This window comes from Zosterops lateralis (genome assembly GCF_965231275.1).
Source record: "Zosterops lateralis genome assembly, chromosome: 3".
Lineage (NCBI taxonomy): Eukaryota > Metazoa > Chordata > Aves > Passeriformes > Zosteropidae > Zosterops > Zosterops lateralis.
In genome coordinates, this window is record NC_139764.1 from 110,685,462 (window position 1) to 110,707,783 (window position 22,322).

The 22,322-nt window shown below is 48.8% G+C and overlaps 2 protein-coding genes across 3 annotated transcripts; both read left to right on the plus strand.

Annotated features, from left to right (window-relative positions):
• Positions 1–3,990: 3,990 nt before the first annotated feature.
• LOC310907681 (gallinacin-11-like) lies at positions 3,991–6,376 on the plus strand. The gene is made up of 3 exons (XM_083858101.1): positions 3,991–4,083; positions 5,005–5,133; positions 6,222–6,376. Exons 1-3 carry the CDS (start codon positions 4,026–4,028, stop codon positions 6,347–6,349), a joined length of 315 nt encoding a protein of 104 aa, XP_083714227.1. The 5' UTR covers positions 3,991–4,025; the 3' UTR covers positions 6,350–6,376.
• Positions 6,377–13,985: 7,609 nt separating this feature from the next.
• On the plus strand, positions 13,986–16,836 carry LOC310907580 (gallinacin-13-like). 2 transcript variants are annotated; one of them, XR_014589656.1, is made up of 2 exons: positions 13,986–14,833; positions 16,578–16,693. XR_014589656.1 is itself a non-coding variant. In XM_083857864.1 (2 exons), exons 1-2 carry the CDS (start codon positions 14,632–14,634, stop codon positions 16,700–16,702), a joined length of 324 nt encoding a protein of 107 aa, XP_083713990.1. In that variant the 5' UTR covers positions 13,986–14,631; the 3' UTR covers positions 16,703–16,836. The 2 variants fall into 2 exon arrangements, 1 of the variants encoding a protein (XP_083713990.1); XM_083857864.1 differs by having other exon boundaries at positions 16,581–16,836.
• The last annotated feature ends 5,486 nt before the right edge of the window (positions 16,837–22,322 follow it).

Sequence of the window (22,322 nt, forward strand, 5' to 3'; positions counted from 1 at the left end):
GCCTGCATTGCAGCAGGATGTGTGATACAGTTTAATTAGCTGTTGGTGTGAAAGTTAAAACAATATGTGTGGCAGCTGTTTATTGGCTAATAAACCTTTAAAATCCCTTGTAACCTGTGGTCTTGTGACCACTGACCATGAATTCCTGGTGTATGTGGTGAAGATGTTTTCCCTCCTTGAGACTGAGGCAATAAATCACGTTTTAAGACGTGTCCCAGTGGTCCTGTCTCTCATAATATCCCAATAAGTATGGGGTGGGATGAGGGGCCCTATAGCATCAGTGAGGGCAGGAACCAGGCTCAGGGATGCTCCAAGGGAGGGTGGTGGCTCAGGGGGGAACACAGGACAGCCCAAGGTGGGTTTTTGCTGTGGGTCCAGAAGTGGTTTTGGTGGAGTAGAGTGTGGAATCCTCCCGTTTTGAAGAGGCTGAAATCTCATCTTACTCTCCTTATGTTATCTCCTCCCTTGACCCAAACCCTTGACTCCTCCTCTGTTTTTTCTTACTATTTGCCTCACATTGGACACCAGAACTGAGGTACTGAACTTTTAGCATTCACTGAACTGTCTCCCAATCTCACAATCACTTGATAAATTAAATCAAAAGTCGGATAAAACTTTGCAACTCGCCATTTCCCTTTACTTTGTAAAACAAAGAGCTTTCTGCCTGCTTTTCCCCAAAACTCAACTGATGAAAGTGATTATTGTATAACAGTAGAGCACCCATGGGCTCAGGCCAGCCACAGCTCCTGATGTCCTGCCCCAGCCACGACCTTGTGCTGGCCAGGAGTGGCATTTGGACCTCCTACAAGAAGAGCAGGATGTCCCACCTGTGCAGGTAAAGTCCAGCTCAGGCTTCCCAGTCCTTTCCTCATGAGTGCTTAGGGCAAGGCTGCCATGGACAACAGTATCAGTAAGGAGGTGAAACCTTCTTTACCCCTCTCCAACTCCATTCCCAACTTCATTCCCACCCCATGGGAGATGTGCTGGGGACAGTCTGCTGGGTACCAGGGTGTCTGGAGAGGGGTAATACAGGCAGGGGGTGTGGCCAGCAGTGCAATGGGCAAAGCACCAGGAAACTCCTCCCTGGCTCAATCTAATCCAGGTAAAGGCAGAGCTTTCAGTATATACTATAGTTACAGAGATTTTTAAAGTTAAAGAAATGTTATAAAATTATATGAAGTTAGAAAACATTAATTTTATAGTTAAATACTTACCCTGAATGTAAACGAGTCTCTCCAAAATTCGATTCCACTGTAAAATTTGATGCCTGAACCCAAATCCCATCCCTGCTCTCCAAACATATTAATAATCACCACTCATTTACTCTATGAATTACCAGTACTGAGGATGGAGCAAAGAGTCATTTCCTCTTGTTTTTACCTTTCCACCTGGGTAAATCCTCCACCACGGGATCTCTTCCTCCTCCAGCACTTTTACCCACAAGAGGGAGCCAGGAACCAGCTCACGGGCTTCATGAGCTGTAAATCAGGCTGGAGATTAATTTTATGCACTGAAGGATCCTCCATCCCAAGGCCAGACTGGAAATTCAGCTTGTTTCCTTCCTGGAAATACAGGATTTTTCTTCCACAGCCTGATGTTTTTGTCTATTCAATCCCAATGGTTGCTATTAGATTTTCCCCCCACATTTTTCCCTGCTGACCACCCCCAGTGATATCTCTCCTCATCCATCCCACTCTGTCACTTGCTCCTTACAGTGTTGTAAATAAAGTCGGGTTTTCAGTCAGTTCCAGGACCAATTCACTCCAGCTGCAGTCAAATCTTGCTGATTTACGCTGCCATAATGCAAATCTGGTTATGTGCTTTGGGAAAGCAGATGTTTCCCATAAATTCAGTGTCCCAGGTTTCAGAGCTGTCCCATGACTGAAAAATTCAAAATGAAAGAGAAGTCTTCCCTTCTCATAAAAACTTCCTTACTCAAAGGGATGCGAGTCCCAGGCCAGATCAGCAAAACCCTCCAGGGATGGGGATTTCACCACTGCCCTGGGCAGCTGTGTCAGGGCTGGACAGAGCTTTCTGTGAAGGAATTGTTCCTGGTATCCAATCTAAACCTCCCCTGGTGCAATTTGAGGTGATTCCTCTTGCTCTGTCACTTGTTACTTGGGAGAAGATCCCGACCCTCCCCTGGCTGTCCCCTCCTGTCAGGGATTTGTGCAGAGGCAGAAGATTCCCCTTGAGCCTCCTTTTCTCCAGGCTGAGCCCCTTTCCCAGCCCCCTCGGCAGCTGCTCACAAGGGATCTTTAGGCAAAGGGCAGAATTTCCACTGTGTGTAAGCATTTCTTTTGTGATCCATATAAAACATGTCTCTGACCTGGAATAACCTGGGAAAGTAACCTGGGAAAGGAGGAGAACAAAAAAGAGCAAACAAAGCTGAGAGGCATTAAGGCAGACTGAGATGCTACTTGAATTACAAAGAGTTGGGTTTTTTTCTCGTATAATTTCTGATCCTAATTTGAAGGGGACTGTTATTGTATAAGTACTTGTGGTCTGATAGTGAGGACATTCTGGAAATGATTTGAATGTGGGATTACTGGACAGTTACTCCTCTTCCACCAGACTGTTAACTCACTTGAGGTTTTGAATTTGTACTTCACCTCCCAGGGAAATAAAATTTTAAAAGGCAAACATTTCCAGTCCGTCACTACAGAATAAAACCTTTTTTTTTCAATGCCATTAAAAAAATGTTGAAAAAGCAGAGTGTCTTCTCCAGTCTGACAAAGTACAATGACAGATCCTCTCTGAGAGCTGAAATTAATATCTCAGCTAGGATCCCCTTGGATTCAGTGGGACCCCGAGCCAACTGAAGGGTTCTTGTTACAGCTTTTGTTTCATCCCTGGAGTACCTAGAAATGGACACAAACACCTCTCCTTCACGACTGGATGGCGCCTGCAAATTTCAAATGGAAAGCAAACAAAGAAAGCAGGGAGGCAGCCAGAGAACAATGCACATGACTCAGGGAGAGGTCTGTATTGTTGATATCAAGGCTGCTGGGTCAGAACAACATCAATAAATATCCTGTATAGAAAGAGGCTGAAGTAAATGATTGAGGGGGAACCTGAGCTGTCAGCTGCCACTTCCATGTGTCTGTTAGTATCATTCAAACTCTGCACCGACAAATGCTGAAGAAAACTCATGAATCTCACTTGTCATGTGCTCTCTGTGCACCTGCAAAGTTGAAGGTGCTGCTGGTGACACCTGAAAACTGACAATCTGCACTTCATGTATCATAGAAACATGGAATGGCAGAAGGGCTTGGGACGAAAGAAATCTGAAAAATCATCTCATTCCCACCCCCTGCCATGAACAGGAGCAGCTTCCACTAGACAAGATTTTTTTTTCTTCACAGCACCTTTCACAGAAAAAAAAATACAGCTATTTTATATGTTTGTGTATGGAATGATCATTATCCTTTATTTCTTTCTCTTGGAAACAACTGTTGCATCACAGGATGTGCAGCAAGATCAGATATTCCCTGTTGCCCAGAGAAGCTGTGGCTGCCCCTGGATCCCTGGACGTGTCCAAGGTTGGATGGAGCTTGGAGCCACCTCGGATAGTGAAAAGTGTCCCTGCCCATGGCAGGGGGTTGGACTAGATGGTGTCTAATGTCCTTTCCAGCCCAAACCATTCTATGATTCCATGATGACCCTATGACATCCCAGCTGCCTTCTCTCCTACCAAACAATCCACCACCAACCACATTGAGATTTGAGGTTATTGATGCTCTCTGGGTGGATCCCTATTGATAAGGAGCCCTCCCAGAAGCCCTCCCAGTGGTCAGGCAGGGAGGCACAGCTGTTTGTCCCCTTGTTTTTGTACCCCTGAGCCATTGTTCAGGCTCAGCCCTGTGCAGAGGTCAGGCTGTACCTGCTGCCTTCCCCTGCCAAGGTTCCCCAGACAGCCACAGCTGTTCCCACTGCCCTATAAATCCCAGAGTTCTCCCTCCTCCCCTGCTCAAAGGTTCTGGCATTGTGTTCCTGTCTCCACTCTGCAGCTGAGACCTTCCACCATGCAGCTTTTCTCCTGCCTCATGCCTCTCCTGCTTTTCCTCCTCCAGGCTGTTCCAGGTAAGGGGCAAGCCCCAGGCTGGGGTTTGCCTGTGTGGGAGGTACAGCTCACTCATGTGGTGGTGCAGAACATTCTTCTCAGCTCCTTTCCTTAGAGCAGTTCATGTTTCTCAGTCTAAAAGCAGAAGTGAAAAATTAACCTGTGGTGAGCAGGTATCACACCAGAAGCTCCCCACAGAAGCCTCTGACAGGTGTTGGCTCTTATGACTCTTTGAAGTCTCTTTATGCCACTTTCTGGCACTATTGCATGGTGGTACCATGGAAATCACCTCCTCTTCTAACCCCAGGGTTAAAAATTGTCCCCTCTGTGTAGGTAGAGGAGAGCAGAGGTGTTCCCTGGTATTGCTCAGGTTGAACTGCACCAATGACTTCAGCTCTCTGAATATTCTGGTTCCCCTTCCTCAGCCCTTCTGCTGCACCAACTCATTTTCTGATTGTCTTTTTATCCTACCTGTTCTTCATGCTTAATGAAACTCCTCACCTCGGAGTAAGGCTTCCAGAGAAAGAAGGAACTGGGCAAACTGCTTGTTCCTGTTAATTGAGCCACATTCTGCTTTTGGGGGTTTTTAAAAGTTGTAATTTTATCTTCAGGGCATGTGATGACCATGCTGTCCCTTGCATCTCCGCACAGCACTGCAGTCCCAGAACTCAGAAGCATCCAAGGCTGGGCTGTCCCTTCCCATTATAGCACAAATGGACAGGATATGTACAGAAAATTCTCATCAAATTCTATGTTTCACTCCAGTTGTACAAAAACCTTCCTTGGAATGCTCTGAAGTCCCACGAGTTCCTCAAAACTTCTGGATTCTGGGGGGTATTTCTGTCAGATCCCTAACTGGGGTCTGTGGGGTTTCAGCAGGAGGAAGACCATGAGAGTGGACTGACCCTGCAGCACAACTGGGAATCCCATTCTCCCCGTAGGTCTCGGCTTGCCAAGGGACACCCAGCGCTGTTTGGAACACCACGGCTACTGCTTCCACCTGAAATCCTGCCCGGAGCCGTTTGCTGCCTTTGGAAGCTGCTACCGGGGCCGGAGGACCTGCTGTGTTGGTAGGTGTGGGAACCCTGCCCGGGAGGGAAAACATCTGGGGGGAAATGGATCAACTCAGCAAAACAAATTTTGCCTCCAAATCACAGAACAATTTGGGTTGGAAGGAACTTAAAGCTCATCCAGTTCCACCCCTTGCCATGGGCAAGGACACCTTCCACTAGCCCAGGTTGCTCCAAGCCCTGTCCAACCTGGCCTTGGTCACTTCCAGGGATGGGGTCTAAGCCATCTCTTTCTGTCACAAAGATGGACCTGTGTGTTCCTCCACTGACATCAGTGTGGAGCCTTTGGGGCTGGCCAAAATAACCCAAAGCTCTACCTCCAACTGGAGAAATTATAGTTTTGGCCCACTGAGAGTCCTCCTTCCTTGGTAAATCTTCCTATAACCACCTGTTGGGGGACTGCGGGCTGCACCCACCCTGCTGTGCTTAATAGGTGCCAACTGACCTCTTCCCTGTTATTTTATCTAAATCTTCCCAGAATTGCTTGGTTTTGGTGCTCCTCAATAGATAACCCTCAACATAAATCATTAATGAATGAATATATACTTTAGAAACAACAGTGCTAATCCTAAAATTCCTCTGATCCAGCATCCTGGATTTGTCCATGGCCAGAAGTGGATATTTTCTCACAATTACTCTGTGTGTGTAAAGTGACTACAACCATATCACTACATTTCCTTATATTTTATTCTGGCTATCATGTAACTGCAGCTCAGGATTTTTAGATTTAGGAATCCTTGTGTTTAAAAGTCCTTACTTGATTTTTTTTCCCCATGGTTAGGAATTCCTTCTATTTCTTTTAAAACCTCATCCCTCACAATTTTATTCAGTGCCACCTACTCGAAATGTAGTAATTCTGCATCCATGTTCTTCATAGCAATATCCCTCCCTCAGCAAATTCTTTTCTAAGCTGGTGGGTCACAAATTCCTTCTTTTACAGAAGTGCTGTGATAAGCCCCAAAGCTCATCTTTGTGTCTTTGCTTTTTGGAGACACAGTAACCACAACTTCCCACCAACTTTTGTGCATGAGATGGTTTGGATGGCAGTGTCAGGTTTCCTGGTTTGACTTAAACCCTCTGAATTACAGACACGACATCCAGCTTCCATGCCTGCCAGGATGAGGGGGGCCACTGTGTGTCCCCAGAAATCAGATGTCTGCAAGAGCAAGAGGGACTCTGCCCCCGCAGAGGATGGAAGTGCTGCTCAAAAGTGTGACAAGAGCCTCGTGGGATTGCAGAAAACCATGGAAATGAACAGCCAAGAAAGCAAACAAGTTTTATTCCAAGTGTTGTAGACGTGTCTGGTGTTCTCCACATGCAAAGTGTGTAATTAACTAGAAGAGATGTGTTTCTTTATATAAAGAAGGCAATAAATGCTAAATAAACAGGTATAACAGTCATTTATTTATGGAAAGAGGATGGTTGCACCTGGATGCTTTAGAGGACTGAAGACACTTAATCACAGAATGATTAAATGGGAATGGGAAAGATCTCCAAGGTCATTGAATCCAACCTGTGACTGATTCCCACCTTGTCACCCAGCCCAGAGCACTGAGTGCCACATCCACTCATTCCTTGGGCACTTCAGGGAGCAGCTGAGGGAGCTGGGAAAGGGGCTCAGCCTGGAGAAAAGGAGGCTCAGGAGGGACCTTCTGGCTCTGCACAACTCCCTGACAAGAGGGGACAGCCAGGGGGGTCAGGCCCTCCTCCCAGGGAACAGGGACAGGACAAGGGGAAACAGCCTCAGGCTGGGCCAGAGGAGGCTCAGGTTGGACATCAGGAGGAATTTTTTCATGGAAAGCGTGATTAATCATTAAAACAGAGTGCCCAGGGCAGTGATGGAGTCCCCATCTCTGAGGGATTTAAAAGACAGACAGATGTGGCATTTGGGGACATGATTCAGTGGTGTCTTGAGAGAACTGGGGAGTTGTTGGACTCAACCTTGGAAGGCCTTTCCAACCTAAATGACTTTATGATTCTAGTTACATTGTTCTGTTTGGGTATTTTTTTTTTTTTTTTTTTTTAGGAAGAAAGAGATTTTTAACCTTGCTCTTTCACCTGCCAGTTTAAGATGTGTTCACAGAGCAGTTTTATTACCATAGCTGAAGGGACAGCAAACAGCAGGGCCAGGCAGAGCAGCTGGAATATCACATTTTACAGCCAGAGGGGCACACTCACCACAGATTTGCCACCACGGGGTGCATTGCTGAGCTAACAGCTCTTCCACGACCACTGTGTGCTCACCACACTCAGGAATGAAACCTCCCAAATTCCTCGGAAGTCAAAGTTGGAAAAAAAAAAAATAACACTAGGGTTTCAGTTGGAGAAAATATTCACACAAGCTCAGATTAAAAATGAATCACTCCCAGCCTGCATCCTTCTCATTGCAGATCCTCAAGAGTCTTCCCTTGCAGGTTGCTTCCCTCCTCCCTGTCACTTCCAAAAGATTTTTCTGGCTGCAGATGATGAGCAGAGGATCCCCCCGAGCCTCTTTTTTCCAGTTGGAATTCCACCAGCCCGAAATGCCAGGGAGAGGAATCAGGAAGGCCAAAAACCAGTGAATGTGAAAAAAGTCAACATTGTTTGGAGCAGCAGCGCTGGGTCAGAACGACACCAAAGGGTTTCTCAGCAGCAAATGTTACTCTGAGGACTGGAATACAATTAACTCCTGCCTACTCCTGCCCTCTCCCCAGATGCCATCCAGCATGCCAGCAGCACACAGAGGCTTCTGTGAAATCTCACTGCCAGCCCTGGGATTTTCCAGCAGAGCCAAAGGAATGGAGATCCTCGTGTTTGTTTTCATATTCATCTCCCTGGCCCAGCACGGTAAGACCAGGAAGGCCTGGGGTGGTGAACAGGATATCTGGGAACAGGGATAATCTTTCTTTGCTGTGTGAAATTGCAGGAAAGGTGTTTTCTGGGTGAGAGAGTGGGTGAGGTACTTTGGGAAAATTCATAATTCAATCTCTTGAGGGAATACAAAAAATGAGCAGGGAGGAAGATGTGAAAACAGAGCACATCACTGAGTTAGGAGGAGCCCTAAAGGAGAAGCCCTGTGCTCTGGGAAAATGTTCCTGCCTTTTCTCAGGCTGCAGTGACCTCCTTGGCAGGGGTGGACAACCCCTCTGACCTCCCATGCACAGTCTTTGCCAACATCCTGTAAAAACAGCTCCATGGTAAAACATTCCTTGAGGGATGTTGGCTCAGCATCTCGGGGTTTTTATCATGGATATCTGAACCTGCCTGTGGGATTGGGATCCTGGGTGTGCTCGAGGTCTCAGGCTCTCTGTGTGCTCCCAGTGCTGGCTTGGCTGGCCAGGAACATGGTGCCATGAGGAACCCCACAAATTTTATCCAGTAATTTGCTGCTCCCTTGTCCAGGAGATGCTCATGGACCAGACAGCTGTAACCAGGCAGGGGGCTTGTGCCGAGTGGGAACCTGTGTTTCTGGTGAATACCTGGCTCAGTTCTGCTTTGAACCTGTCATTCTCTGCTGCAAGAATCTGTCACCCACCACCACAGAGAGCTGAAGGTCCCCAAAGGATCCAGCTGCAGCACACAGAGAGCTGCAGGCTCCCCTGGCATGGCATGAGCAGCTGTTGGGAAGGAGATTTTGTGGTTTCTGTGACTGTTGCTCCCCTGGGAGAATATGGCTGTGGATTCACTCAAGAACTCCTGAACATTTTGGTTTTGCTGAAACATTTTAGGAAACACTGTGACAAGAAGAAGCTGGGGCCACCCAAACTATTTGTCACCCTTTTGGGACTGTGTTATCTGACATACATAGGTGAAAAATTGCCTTTCTCCTTACCTGAAATCAATAAACCTGAAGTTCAACAAAGCAAGTGCCCACTTGTGAGTCAGCAATGCTGCCAGTGGTGGGATGCCACTGACCAGCAGTGACCACAGCATTCCTCACCTCCCCAGAACACCAGGGGGGATTCTGTCCCTTTATTTCCCTTCCCAGAGAAAACAGCTGCAATGGGGAAAGCCTTTTTGGCATCACTTTTGGTGCAAAAGGCACCTGGTTTGACATAAAGGTGAGTGTGGTCTGTGATCCATCCCCATCCACTTCTTTCCAGGCTGCGCCAGGTCCTCAAGTCAGTCATGGAATCTCAGAATGGTTTGGGTGGGAAGGGACATTAAAGATCATTTCATTGCACCCCTGCCATGGGCAGGGACACCTCCCACTATCCCAGGTTGCTCCAAGACCTGTCCAACCTGGCTTTGGACACTTCCAGGGATGAGGCAGACACAGCTTCTCTGGGCAACCTGTGCCAGGACCTCCCCACCCTCACAGGGAACATTTTTTTTCCCCCTAAGATCCCAGGTTTATTTGTTTTAAACATGGTGGGGAGGGGATCTGAAGGCTGTGTCCCATTGCCCTGACAGGCTGCCCTCTCCATCCTTAGACTGCATTTCTGGTGCAACTCCTTTCCCTTTTGGTCACCCAGCCCCAAGGAATTCAGTCTCTTTGTCCCTCACATCTTTCTTCCCATGAGCTCCCTCAGCCTAAATTTATTTTCTGTCCAAATCCACTCTCAGCCCTTCTATGTCTTTTCAACATAAAGTTTTGACACTCCCCTGCCTTTGTAAGCTCCTGGTCTCCCTTTCCAGGTAAAATATTTCTCTCTGTGTCCATTATTTCCGTGAAAGGAAGGAAACAATGATGTAATGAGAGAGCTATGCCAACCAGCTGAGGCACTGCTCAGACAGAGCCAGGGAAAAGTCCTCCCTGGGAGATGAAATTCTTGTTCTGATTAATCAATTGGGAAAACTCCTCACTGACCTCACCAGGGTCAGGCCCCACTGCCAAAGGGGCCAACAACTCATTCATCCAAGAGTCTCCATTCACAGTTACTCTCCTCGGGTGATCACTGGGGCTCCAGCACACACAGGGTGATGCCAGCGCTCCCCTGGACATCCCCTGCAGTTGGATGAACCCTCAGGAGAGTCAGATTATCCACAGCTGACTGTTGTCTTGGGAACTGATTCTGAAAAAACAGGGACAGGGCTGAATCCAGAGGCAAATTCCTGCCCATTCCCAGCCCATCCCTCTGACGCACGCTGATGTACGAGGACAGCACGGGGAGGGGTTTGAGCCAAGGCACCTCTCCAAATCAAACAGTTCATTTCTCACATTCATCCACAGGGCTCATCATTCGTGCTCCTCATCTGGGAATGCTCAGCCATCCTGGTTACAGCCTGGTTTCCCAGGAAAGTGAAGAGTGAGCTCTGGCAGCTCACCTTGCACATCTCCCTCGTAGGCTTCTGCCCCTCCTGTGATTTGGACCTACTGGCCAGTCCACCAGGAAAGGTGGAAATGCTCAGTTTATAGGGAATATTTTCCCTCTGGCAGTATTGGGTGTCCTCACAGCTATGGTCCCACTGTCCCACTGCTGTATGTTCCCTTGTTTCCTGATCTAGATGGAAATAACATTAATTAAAAAAAAAAAAAAAAAAAAAAAAAAAAAAAAAAAAAAAACCACACAAAAAAACCCACACCCAAACCACAACCCAACAACCTAAAAAATGAACAAAATTCCATCATTATTTCTGCCTAATGAATAAGGTGAACTGAATTTCCTTCCAGTCTCACACAGAGGGAGGAGAGAGAAAGCACCAAGGATACAATGGATGGACCAAGAACATGGTGCAGAATGGCAATTCCAGACCTTATAAAACTGTTTCTTGATGTGGTTTCTTGACCCCTGAACTCGCCTGGGGCAAAGCAGCCAGCTCAGCTCATGGGGAGTTGCTTGAACAGCAGCATGAGCTGCTTTGGTGTAAGTGCATGACAGGGAATGCTGCTCAAATTAATCAGACCTTAGTTGGAGTATCCTGTAACCCTGGGGAGGAGGAAGAATCCTAAAATCATCATAGAATCCCAGAATGGTTTGGGTTGGAAAGGATCTTCAAGATCATCTTGTTCCAACCCCCTGCCATGGGTAGGTAAAAGCCAAATGAAGAAGAGGATTTTGGGAAATTCTTGATTGAGCTTTGAACTCCATCTGTCTGTGCCTGATAGAGCTCAGAAGGCCACAAATAGGGGTTCTTTAGTACTACCTTAGCAGACCTACACCTAAAGGAGATGCAAAAATCATCCAGACATCTTGGGATGTGTATTTGGGATCTCTGCAGCCATGCAGACAGCCAGGATGGAGCTCTACCCTCATGGCAGGTCTGTCAACCAGCACAAGCCTCCTGGATGACTGGGGATTTTAGTCCATCAAAGCATGGCATGGATTCCCTCAGTGGGATTTGTTTGCTGTTCCCAGGCAACAGCCCAGAATTTGTTTGGCAAAAAGAGACAAAACCTCCTCTTCTGCCCTAAAAATGTCACTGTGATGTGCAATCAGGAGCAGGGTGGGGTTGGATGGGCTCCTGCTTGGGGAAGCTGAGGTGCCACAGCCGTGGGCAGTCCCTTGGATCTGGGTTGTCTCTTACATCCCTGGCAATCCCACACAAACCAGAGCAACCCCCTGAGTGCCTGGATCTCCTTTCACCCCCACACAGGGGAAAGGGGGTCACATTCCAACATTCCACCTGTTCACATGGAGTTCCTCCACCTCTTCCTGTGGGGTGAAAGGAATCACCTCACCACAGCCCAGCTCCAGGGTGTGCTGGGGAGATAAAATAGCTCAAGATTCAGAGGCTGTACCTACATGAGTAAATCAAATCATAAAATTAGTGGCTACTCAAATGTGCTGTCGGAGAATGAATTGTGTTCCACACTGGTCCTTGGCAGAGTTTGGAGGTGGGCACATGCCAGGAGTGATCCATAATTGACATCTGGATATGGCCCTGCACTGGAAAGGAGAAGATAATTGAAAAAGGTGTGCTCTGACCATTTCTGTGGTCAAACAGAAAAAAATTCTGGCTGTGTCCAGCTCTGGGAGCCTCAACTTAAGACAGATTTGGGCTTGTTGAAAACAGTTCTGAGAAGGCCATGAAGAGTGGTCTGGAATGAAAGCCATGGGGGGTTTCTGGACTAGGGCTGAGCCCAGAGCTGAGCCCACAATCATTTCTTCACAGGTTGAATTGCAGGGCTCTATCAGTGCTTGCTGGTTTGGCAGACTGCTTTCAGTGGGATTGGGAGTAAGAGGTGGCATCCCATGCTGGAAAAAGGGTTCATTCACCCAAGGAATTGCTCCTACTGGCCAAAACTTATCCCAGGATGCATTTAAAAATCAGCTTGCTCAGATCCTGGCCTGAAGGCAATGAAGTCAGTGGAAACATCCCTCCAGTTTGGGGCCAGAGAGCAGATATGGATTGATTTGACTCCTCCCAGCCCCAAAACCCCTCAAGCACCCAGGAGCCGATTCCTGTGCCACGTGTCTGAGCACAGACCAGCCTTTGTGCGTGGTGAGCTCTGAGAAAAGACATCTGCTAGCAGGTTGGGAATCAGGGGAGGGTGGGAGGCTGCTGAGCCAGCCCCAGTAGGCTCACCAGAGGCTGAGGCCAGCACAGCAACAGGACCATGCCAAAGGGAGCCAGACCAGCTGTTGGACAAGCAGTGGCCCAAGAGACAGGGACTTCCTGCCCCAATTTCTGGAGGAAATCTGTTTTTTGTTGGTACTGTATAGTCCTGGATTTCTTTCCCAAGGCACCTTCTGCAACCCAACCCATGCACCACAGCTGTAGAACAGAGGGTTGTGGTGGTGTGGAGGATGCAGCCTGGTCCCCACAGAGCCTGCAGCATCCAACCAGCTCCAGGCACAAATCACCCTCTGCAGTGGTGCTGCTCCCACCACGGGAGAGCAGCTGAGCTGGAGACAAACACCTGGAATTTTGCCATCCGTCGTTGGGAACACGGTGGCCACGTGGTATCCTGGCTCCGTGCTCCACATCCTCTCTGGAGAACACCAGGCCATCTGCACACACATGTTCAGACTCTTCAGGTCACACACTCAGAGCAGGACACCCACAGGAGCATCCACACTCTCCTCCCTGCTTGGGCTGTAGCTCAAGAGCTGCCATCTCCTTTCTGCTGGATAAGCTCTGCTCAAATTCTTTGCTTTGGAAGTTCTTCCCTGGGAGGATGGGGAGGTCCTGGCACAAGGTGGCCAGAGAAGCTGTCCCATCCCTGGGAGTGTCCAAGGCCAGGTTGGATGGAGCTTGGAGCAACCTGGGACAGTGGAAGGTGTCCCTGTCCATGGCAGTGGGTTGGACTGGATGATCTCTAATGCCCCTTCCAACCTAAACCATTCTATGATTCCATAATTCCATGAAATCCCACTGCACCATTTCTCATGTTGGAGATTCCAATCCTCAGAGGTACAGGGTAAGTTACTGCCCTCCACCCAAGCAGTGCCAGCTGACCAACCCTTTTCCAGAGGCTCACACACATCCTTGCATCCAGCTCTCCCCCAGGTGGGTTTCCAGATCCATCTCTCTTCCCAGGCTGTGTGTGACCTATTTGCAGGACGCTCCAGTTAAGAGCTCAGTGTCCCCAACTCCAAAGTCTGACTGGTGAAGGCCCTTTTATCTGCACTGTTTGATGAAGGTGATCCTGGTTCTGTTTAAGCAGCCTGAAGGACATGGGGTTTGTATTTTCCAGCACTCCCTGGCATCCAGCCTGCAAAGGAAAATCCATCGAGGTGACTTCTGAAGGGAAAAGGGAAGACTTGGTGATGGCCTCCACTGCATCATCACTGTAAAAAAGACTTTTATAAAGTTTCTGTTTCATCTTCCTCCATTTGTTGTTGGCTAGGGGACATTCCTGCTCGTTGTTTGCTTTGTGTTGTTTTCCCGAGTTGAAACGCAGGTCTCACCTCTACTGATTTCCTGGAACTAACCTGGAGAACTGGTACAAAGCTGAAAGCCTGCCAGGATCTCTGGGAGAGCTGTAATCCACCAGCCTTCCCAGCACCACTGAATGTTGCAGGGAGGTATCCCAGCTTTCCTATTGAATAAGGACATTAACGAATAAAATATTAAATTGCCTTTTATTCTTGACAGTTGTAAACAAAACCTTGGCAAGCATCCTCTCTGCAGCCTGGAAGTTGGGAAATTGAAATAGACCCATGATTTTTTAAAGAATCCCATTATTTTCAAGCCAGATTTCTGTGTTGGAGAGTGTTGAGGAGGAGACTGGATTTTTTCACACTTCACTGTGTCAGTGCTAAACGCAGAGTGAGAGTTGGAAAAAAAAAAAAAAAAAAAACAAACAAAAAACCAAAACAAATAAAAAAAAAAGCCCCAAAACCCCACAGCACTCTGATACCGCAAACACTTGTATTGGATTTTAACATCACATGCTCGAGCCTACAAACACAGAGCCAGACTGGGTCAGTCCCAACATCCTGTCTCCAGCAGCAAGCAGTAGCAGACTCCCCAGAGCTCAGTGTAATTGTCAACAAAACCTGATTTTTTCCCCCCTTTTTGGTCTTTTTCCATCTTTTTTTTTTTTCTTTATTTTCCCTTTATACTTTTTGTTTGTAACACAATGTGACTGAGAGCAGGCACACCCTGTGCAACTGTTTGCTGTGTGTTGAAATGCACCTGATGGTGACAAAGTTCCCTCCGCTCCGGAAGAATTACACAACCCCCCCGGCCATTATAAATCCAGGATTTCCCTCTTCTTCCTTTGGGGCCCTTCACTCCTCCTCGGGGTGGAACCTCCACCCCCGCCGAGCCATGAGAGTTCTCCAGCTGCTTTTTGCAGTCATTGTCATTCTCCTCCTCCAGGGCGCTCCGGGTAAGGACAAAACTCTCACAGGGGTTCCTGCAGGACTGTGGAGAGAGAAAAGGCAGGTTCCTGCTCTGAGGTACAAGAGGACAAGGCAGGGCTCTCAAGTCAAGGCTGACCTAACTCGTGTTTCCAAGGAAAAAATTTCTCCTGAGATGGTCTCTGTGATGCTCCTGGATGCAGCTGTCCTGAGTTCATAGGTTGTGCACCCCCTCCTCTCTGCACTTTCAAAATTCACCCAGAAATGCTGAGCCTAAGCCAGGAGCCTCAACTCTGCTCCTGACCAGGATAAAAGCCTCATCCTCCACAAAACGAGGAGAATCCCATTAAATTCTCCATGAGTGGAGTACAGATGTGGAAAATGCAGAAAGATGCAAGTGTGACCAGAAGGTTTGAGGGAGGTGATTTTTTCACCTTCTGATCTGCTCTGGTAAGATCCCACTTGCAGAGCTGCCTCCAGCTTTGGGATCTCCAGCATCAGAAGCTGATGGAGCAGGTCCAGAGGAGGCCATGGAGATGTTCCAAGGGCTGGAGCCCCTCTGCTCTGGAGCCAGACTGGGAGAGCTGGGGGTGCTCACCTGGAGAAGAGAAGGACCCAGGGACACCTCAGAGCCCCTTCCAGAGCCTAAAGGGGCTCCAGGAGAGCTGGAGAGGGACTGGGGACAAGGGCCTGGAGGGACAGGATAAGGGGAAATGGTCTTAAGCTAAAGGAGGGTAGGTGTAAATTAGATATTAGGAAGGAATTGTTGGCTGTGAGGGTGGTGAGGCCCTAGCACAGGTTGGCAAAAAAGGCTGAGGATTCTCCATCCCTGGGAATCTTCAAGGCCACGTTGGGTGGGGCTTGGATCAACCTGGGATAGTGGAAGGTGTCCCTGGCCATGGCAGAAGGTTGGAAGTCAATGGTCTTTAATGTCCATTCCAACTATAATTCTCTGTATCTTTGATTCTATAAAATCAAAACCATCTTTCAGGGGGGAAAAAACAGGGGGAAAGGCAGATAATTTATCTTTTTCTTGTTGGCTTGTTTTCTTCTGGGATTCTGGTTTGGTAGAAAAATATTCCTTGGCTTGGCATTTTCTCTGGCTGCTTGTGTACATCAGAGAATCAGGTTTCATTCACATGTAAGGTCACTATGATGTTAGCAGGACTTTGGTGGTATCATGTTTGCAGAAGGCAAACCTGATAACCAAGAAGAGGAGATTTACTTGCTTAGCCTGTTTATACTGTCATTTATTTAACTGAAGTCCTGGGGACAACGAAGGGAGAGAGAAGGGTTTTTGGTGGACCTTCCAGAACCCCCAAACTTGGTGTTTCTGCTGTGTCTGAAGAGAAGCAGCACGTGCCCTTTTAATCAAAACAGCAGAAGATTTGAAACACCCAAACAAAAACCCAAAACACAAAAAAGCTAAAAAATCTCAAAAAAAAAAAAATAGGTGAAACACCCATTCCCAAAGGCGCTTCCCTGTGTCTTCATGCTGTCCAACCTCACCTAACTCATCTAACCCAACACAGCCATCCCAAACCTGGCTGTCTCACCCAGCCCAGTCTTTAGGAGACTCCCAGTGCTTGCTAGATGGAGAACCTCCTCCCAAGCCCATCTGATCCTCACCACGGAACCACGAATTTCCCTGTCACCAACTGAGAACATCCACATTGCTCAGCCACCAACACTGGTGGAGCTCCCAGTAGCTTTTGGGGCTCTGAGAGGCAGGTTCCAGCTCTCCTAAATAGGTCTCCTGTCCTGTTTCCCCAGCAGCCAGAGGCCTCTCAGACAGCCAGCAGTGCAGGAACAACCGCGGCCGCTGCCGGAGGCTCTGCTTCCACATGGAGCGCTGGGAAGGGAACTGCAGCAACGGCCGCCAGCGCTGCTGCCGGTGACAGTGGCCACACCAGGGCAGTGTGACAGCCCCAGGAGAGCCAGCCCAGTGATCCTGCAGCCAGAACCTGCCCTCAGACACCTCCGTGCCTCCACTTGTAGCTTGGTTTGTCTGCCGCCAATAAAAACCTCTTGGATTTCTATGTCCTGCTGGGTCCAGAGTGCAGCTGTGGTTCCCTCTCAGATGGATCAGCCTGACTGACTCTTGGGGGCTGATGGTGCTGGAGATGCACTGGGTGGTCCAAACCATCTGCAGAAAGGTGGTGTAGGAGCAAGGGGTGGCCTGCCAGAGTGGCAGCAAGAGAGGGATCTGCTGGGTTGATCCAAGAAGTGATGAAACCTCTCTGAACCCATTCCTCCACCTCTTGTCTCAGTCACTGCCTTCAGCAACTTCAATTTCTAGTTCTGTTCAGCAATGGCAGGATTCACCCCCTTCCAGGGGATGGATTCAAGACAGAGGTATGATTTTCCCTCCAGAATTTCCTCTTCCTCTCCCATAGCAACAAGATGAACCTGGGTGGGTTCAGGTTATAAGTGAACTCACAGAACTTCTGGGTTAAAACCCAGGTAGTAACTGGTTATAACTCAGGTTATCCAACCTGATCTCCTTGAAGATGTCCCTGCTCATTACAGGAGTGCTGGACTAAATGACCCTTAAAGCTTCCTTCCAACCCAAACCATTCCATGATTCTGTGATCCACCTCTGTGAGGAGGTAACAGTGGGTAATGCTGAGAAATTCCCATGGGGAAAACAATTCAAACAATTCACCTGGTCTCACAGGGAGTATGGTGGGTTCTGCATCTGCCTTGCTCCTGCATGGAGCAATTCCCAGACAAAATCTTACTTCCATAGTTCAAGTTATTCCAAACTCTATCCCAGTGTCACCCGAGGGGTATCACTGTCTCTTGTCCTGCACGGGCTGATTTATTGAGTAGAATTATGAGTGGGAATGAGCCAAGGCCAAGGTCACTTCCAGCAGCTCCTCACCAGGGAGTGAGAGCTGTTGGCTGTGGAGTGTTGTTTACTGAAGGAAGGGGAATTGCCCGTGGTTGTGCTCTGGAGCAGAACCCCCAAAGCAAGTCCTCACCTTGGAAGTGGTGAGGTGGAAAGGAGGTGGCGTAAGGTGAGCAGGAATAGAGATGTCCTGGAGCTGTGAATAGGGGGACGGCTTGAAAGGATATGAAAATCTCCTCAAGAGAAAAGCTGGAAGATGTATCATTGGGAAAACACCCAGTGTGGTACTTAGGACATGGAAGAAATGAGGTGGACAAAATTCCCACCCTAAAACCTGCAGCCACACTCCTGGCTTCAACCTAAACCCACCCTGCTGTCCATCCCAGAGACACCAGTCTTGCCCTGGAGGAAACCAGTAAAACCAGTGACCCAACTGTGCCAAGAGTTGACACCCAGTGGAGATCTGACCCATTTCTGGCTGGGCTGTGAGCAGGGAAAGGTCCTCTCACCCCTCCTGGCACCATGAATTGAAGCAGTGAGGGACTGCAGGGATATCCCATCCTTGCTCCTGTGGCTCTGCAGGCTGCAAACACGGTGGCAATGCCTCCATGCTGTCCCCTCTCCTGGATGCTTCTCCTCTCCGTTGAGTGACAGTCTGGCTCCTCAGGGCCCTCGGGAAGGCTCAGCCAGAGGTTAGCAGCCACTGTGGCTCGCATGAGCCATCAGCTCCATCGAGAGATAAGGCTCCCCTTGATAACAGGACCTGACAGAACTGAGCCTCCAGTTTTTCCACCTTTTTGAAGTCTGGCCGGTGAGGTTTTGCAGAACTTTGTCTTTCTGCCAAAGTAACCAACTTCCAGTTCCAGCTTTTGCCTTCCCTCCTGTTCCCCGGCCTCCTCCCCCTTTGCCTTCCCTCTTCCTCCTCTCTCCTCTCCAAGCGCAGCCTCTCCGTGAGGCTGATAGGGATTCTTGGGGGGAGGATGGACACGATGAAGGGGTGATGTCATCTGTTTTTTGGCCCTCTGGAGGAGCCAGGGTCAGACACGTCTGCCTCTACCCAGCCTGGCGCCGGGAGCAACCGGGAGCCTTCCTCTGGCAGCCGCCCCTGCGCCTTATCAGGGCCAGGATGACATCCCGGAGCCGGGATGCAGGAGGGAAAGGAGGTGGGGAGCCCTCGAATGTGAGCCCCGTGTCTGTGTGTGTGTGTGTGAGAGCCCGATGGCACCAGGGAAATCGTTCCCAAGCAGGATGGAGCCGGCTATCAGCCACCGGAGAAGGGGAAAGCGACTCTGTGCCAAAGCCCAGCCAGGGCAAGGGGCGATGCTGTCACCCAGATCTGCTCCTGGGAGGGTTTAACTGCTCCTATCCCAGGCAGACAAGCTGGAAAATCCAGCTGGAAAAGGTTACAAGGTGCCCCTTGCCAGCAAAGGAGGAGGTCAGGGGAATTGGAGGGAGATAAATTAATTTGTCCCATACCCAAAGCTCAAGATCTGGAATGCTCTCAGGCAGGGATGGGTACAAATTTACAAATTTACCATGGAAATTGGTAAATTGTCCCATTGATGGACCATTGTGTCTTCTTCTTTGGCAACTTTCTCCAAGTTGGAATGGAAAACCTTCATTCTTCATTCACACTAACAGCGCCCTCTTTTCTTCTTTCCCCCAAAAAGGTGGCTTGATCAGAAAAGTGGGAAATATTTTTGGCTAAATCCAGGGAAAACTGGATAGGGCTTCCTATCTCCTACAACACAGCCCTCAAGAAGGGAAAATTCTTGTGGGACATGTGAGTCCAAGGAAAGAGACAGTTCCCTACAGCAATGGTCTTAAAATAAATTTAACTTTGTATTATTTATTAATGTTACAAAGAATATTTTCCCCTCATTCTTATGGATCATCATGCTCACTTTGGAGAGCAGTGCTCTGGAGGGAAAGGGAGATTTTGGGGAGAGCATCTACAGCTTGTGAGGATTGGGACAGAAATCTAAACAACTGGTAGGTCTCCTTCCAGCTGGAAAATTCACAAAATTGATTTCCTTTTGCTTGGAAGAAATAAGGTTTTCTGCAAAAGTCATTCTCGGTTGTTGTATCTAGAGCAAGAAAATAGATACCAAAAAACTAGGAGTGCTATAAAATCAGAGGGAATGGCCTCAAGCTGTGCCAGGAGAGGTTCAGGCTGGGCACCAGGAGGAATTTCTACATGGAAAGGGTGGTCAGGGTTGGAAGAGGCTGCCCAGGGCAGCCCTATCACAACATGAAGAAAGCCTATCACAATATGGAGAAAAGACTTACTATGACAATGGGGAGTAAAATAGAAGTGGATTTTTAATTGGAGCCATTTACTATATTTAGGTCTGAGTTAAGTTATATTTTAGTATTCTGTTAATATTAAGACTAATTTCTGTATGGTTCAGTTTAAGTTTAAGTAGTAAGTCCTTTCCCCATATTGTGACAGACTCCTGTGTGGAGTCCCCATCCCTGGAGGTGTCCAAGGCAGGTCTGCCCATGACACTCAGTGCTCTGGGCTGGTGACAAGGTGGGGATCAGTCACAGGTTGGATTTGATGGTCTTGGAAGTCCTTTCCAACCTAAATGATTGTGTGATTCTGTGTCAAATGAACCTCTGCCAGCCTAACCCCAGCACTTCTTTTCCATGAATAAATTGGTGCCCTGTTTGTACATCCTGACAAGGGGACTGGGAAGAAACGCAGCCCCTGGCACTGCCCCGTGCTGACCTTGGCTCTCCACATCAGCACTAAAACCTGGCAGTGGCTCAGCCCCAGCATCTCAGAGGCTGCGTAATAAATTTTTTTCTAGGCATAAATAAATGACTTCACCCTTCTGGCGAGCTGCTCCGGGCTCTTTCAGCAGCTCCACGTGGAAGAACAGCAGCGCTGCAGCAGCACAGCCCCCTCTCCCCACCGAGGGAGCACTGGCTGATGGGGCAGCTCCAAAACAAACACCGTGGTCAGCAGCTGCTGGGCTGCTCCCCAGCACAACAGCAAACCCACCTGAAGCCAAAATCTCGTGGATCTCAGCTTGGAGATGGCCCAGGGCAGGGTGGAATTTGGGGAATGTGCAGGGGAACATTGGCATTGCACCCCAAATGAGGAGGGTGGATGAGCCCTTTCCCCTCTCCAGCCTCTTCCCCAGGACCACAACTTCCTTCCCCAAATCCCACAGGCACTCAGGTCTTCTTTCAGGACTATCCCCCCGTGCTGGGGACGGACACAAAAGCTGTCAGGAGTCTTTATTGTCCAGATCTTTGCGCCGTTATCAGCGACTCCCACACACTGGAAGTGAGATATGTGTGACAACATTTTTTCCATCGGTGAGCTTATCATGGCTGAGAAGAGTGGAAGGGGTTGGGGAGGGTGATGGGTGGGGAGGGGGAGAAGGAGGGAAGGAGGGGAGGTGCATGGGCATGAAAACCCACCCAGCCCATCCTCCACACAGCCCATGATCCCACATCCCTGGAAAGGGAGAGGGAGAGGGAAAAGATGGTTTGGGAATAATGTGTTGTCAAAGTAGTTGTGTCAGACCCAAGGCCTCCCGACCCAGTAGAGCCAGTCCTGAATTCCTTGGGTGAGATCCGAAAACACCCTTCCTGCAAACAAATCTCTTAATTCACATGGGTGTGTGTACAAATGAGGAGAGCTTCTGCAAGGATGTTGGCTGGGCTAGCAGGACCCCAAGGGCTCTGACCCCTCCTTGGTGTCAGGCAGATCCTTCCCAGGGCAGGGGGAAGCTCCAGCCAGCAGGAAAGACATTCATATGGAAAACATCTCAGCTGTGTCAGACCACAACAGAGCTCCTGGGACCCCAGCACTGCATCTTGTAGTTGTGAACTGGGTGCTGCATCTCACTGGGTTTCTACTGTTGCCACTTTTCTCAAGCTCTGGGCCTACAACCCAGGTTTGTAGAGTAGAACCTGAAGCCAGCCCTTCCCAGTCTTCATCTAGAGGACATGGAGGGAGCAGAAGTAAGGAATGATTCTTTCAGACTGGAAGTTGGACCCCAGCCTGGAGGACCTGATGCCTCTTGGTCCTGAGGCACCAAGAAACAGCAACGTTTGTGCTGCAGGAGCTGTGGGGAAAAAACCAAACCTGCAGCTGGGTGATGGGAAGGTTTTAGGGAACTACAAAACTTGGTGATAGAGATGTGGAGCTGGCAGCACTTGCAAGGGCAACACGTCCCAGTGAGGTCTGCAGGGCAAACTAAAAATACAGATATGATTTCACAGAATCATAGAAGACTCTGGTTTGGAAGGGACCTGGAAGACCATCTCATTCCACCCCCTTCCACGAGCAGGGACACCTTCCACTATCCCAGGTTTCTCCAAGCCCCATCCAGCCTGGCCTTGGACACCTCCAGGGATAGGGAGTCCACAACATCCCTGGGCAACCTCATCACCCCTATAGTAAAGAATTTCTTCCTAATTTCAAAGACTCTGTACATTTACTCTGGAAATCACTACATTTATTCCGAGTTCATGCATATCCCAAGTTTGCCATTAACCCCTTTTCTCCCAAAGCTCTGGCTGTCTGCTTGGCTCATAGCAGCCACTTCAAATGAAACACAGTTGCTGGGATGAAAAACCACAGAAATTCAAGAATCCCTCCCTCCAGGCTGCTGCTGCCGCCCTGGTTTTACTTCAAGGTGAGGAGTCTG

Coding starts and splice junctions, on each gene's coding strand:
- LOC310907580 (XM_083857864.1), top strand. CDS start 14,632: ATGCACCTGATGGTGACAAAGTTCCCTCCGCTCCGGAAGAATTACACA. Junction 14,834..16,580: donor CCTCCTCCAGGGCGCTCCGG/GTAAGGACAAAA, acceptor TTTCCCCAGCAG/CCAGAGGCCTCTCAGACAGC.
- LOC310907681 (XM_083858101.1), top strand. CDS start 4,026: ATGCAGCTTTTCTCCTGCCTCATGCCTCTCCTGCTTTTCCTCCTCCAG. Junction 4,084..5,004: donor CCTCCTCCAGGCTGTTCCAG/GTAAGGGGCAAG, acceptor TTCTCCCCGTAG/GTCTCGGCTTGCCAAGGGAC. Junction 5,134..6,221: donor CCGGAGGACCTGCTGTGTTG/GTAGGTGTGGGA, acceptor TCTGAATTACAG/ACACGACATCCAGCTTCCAT.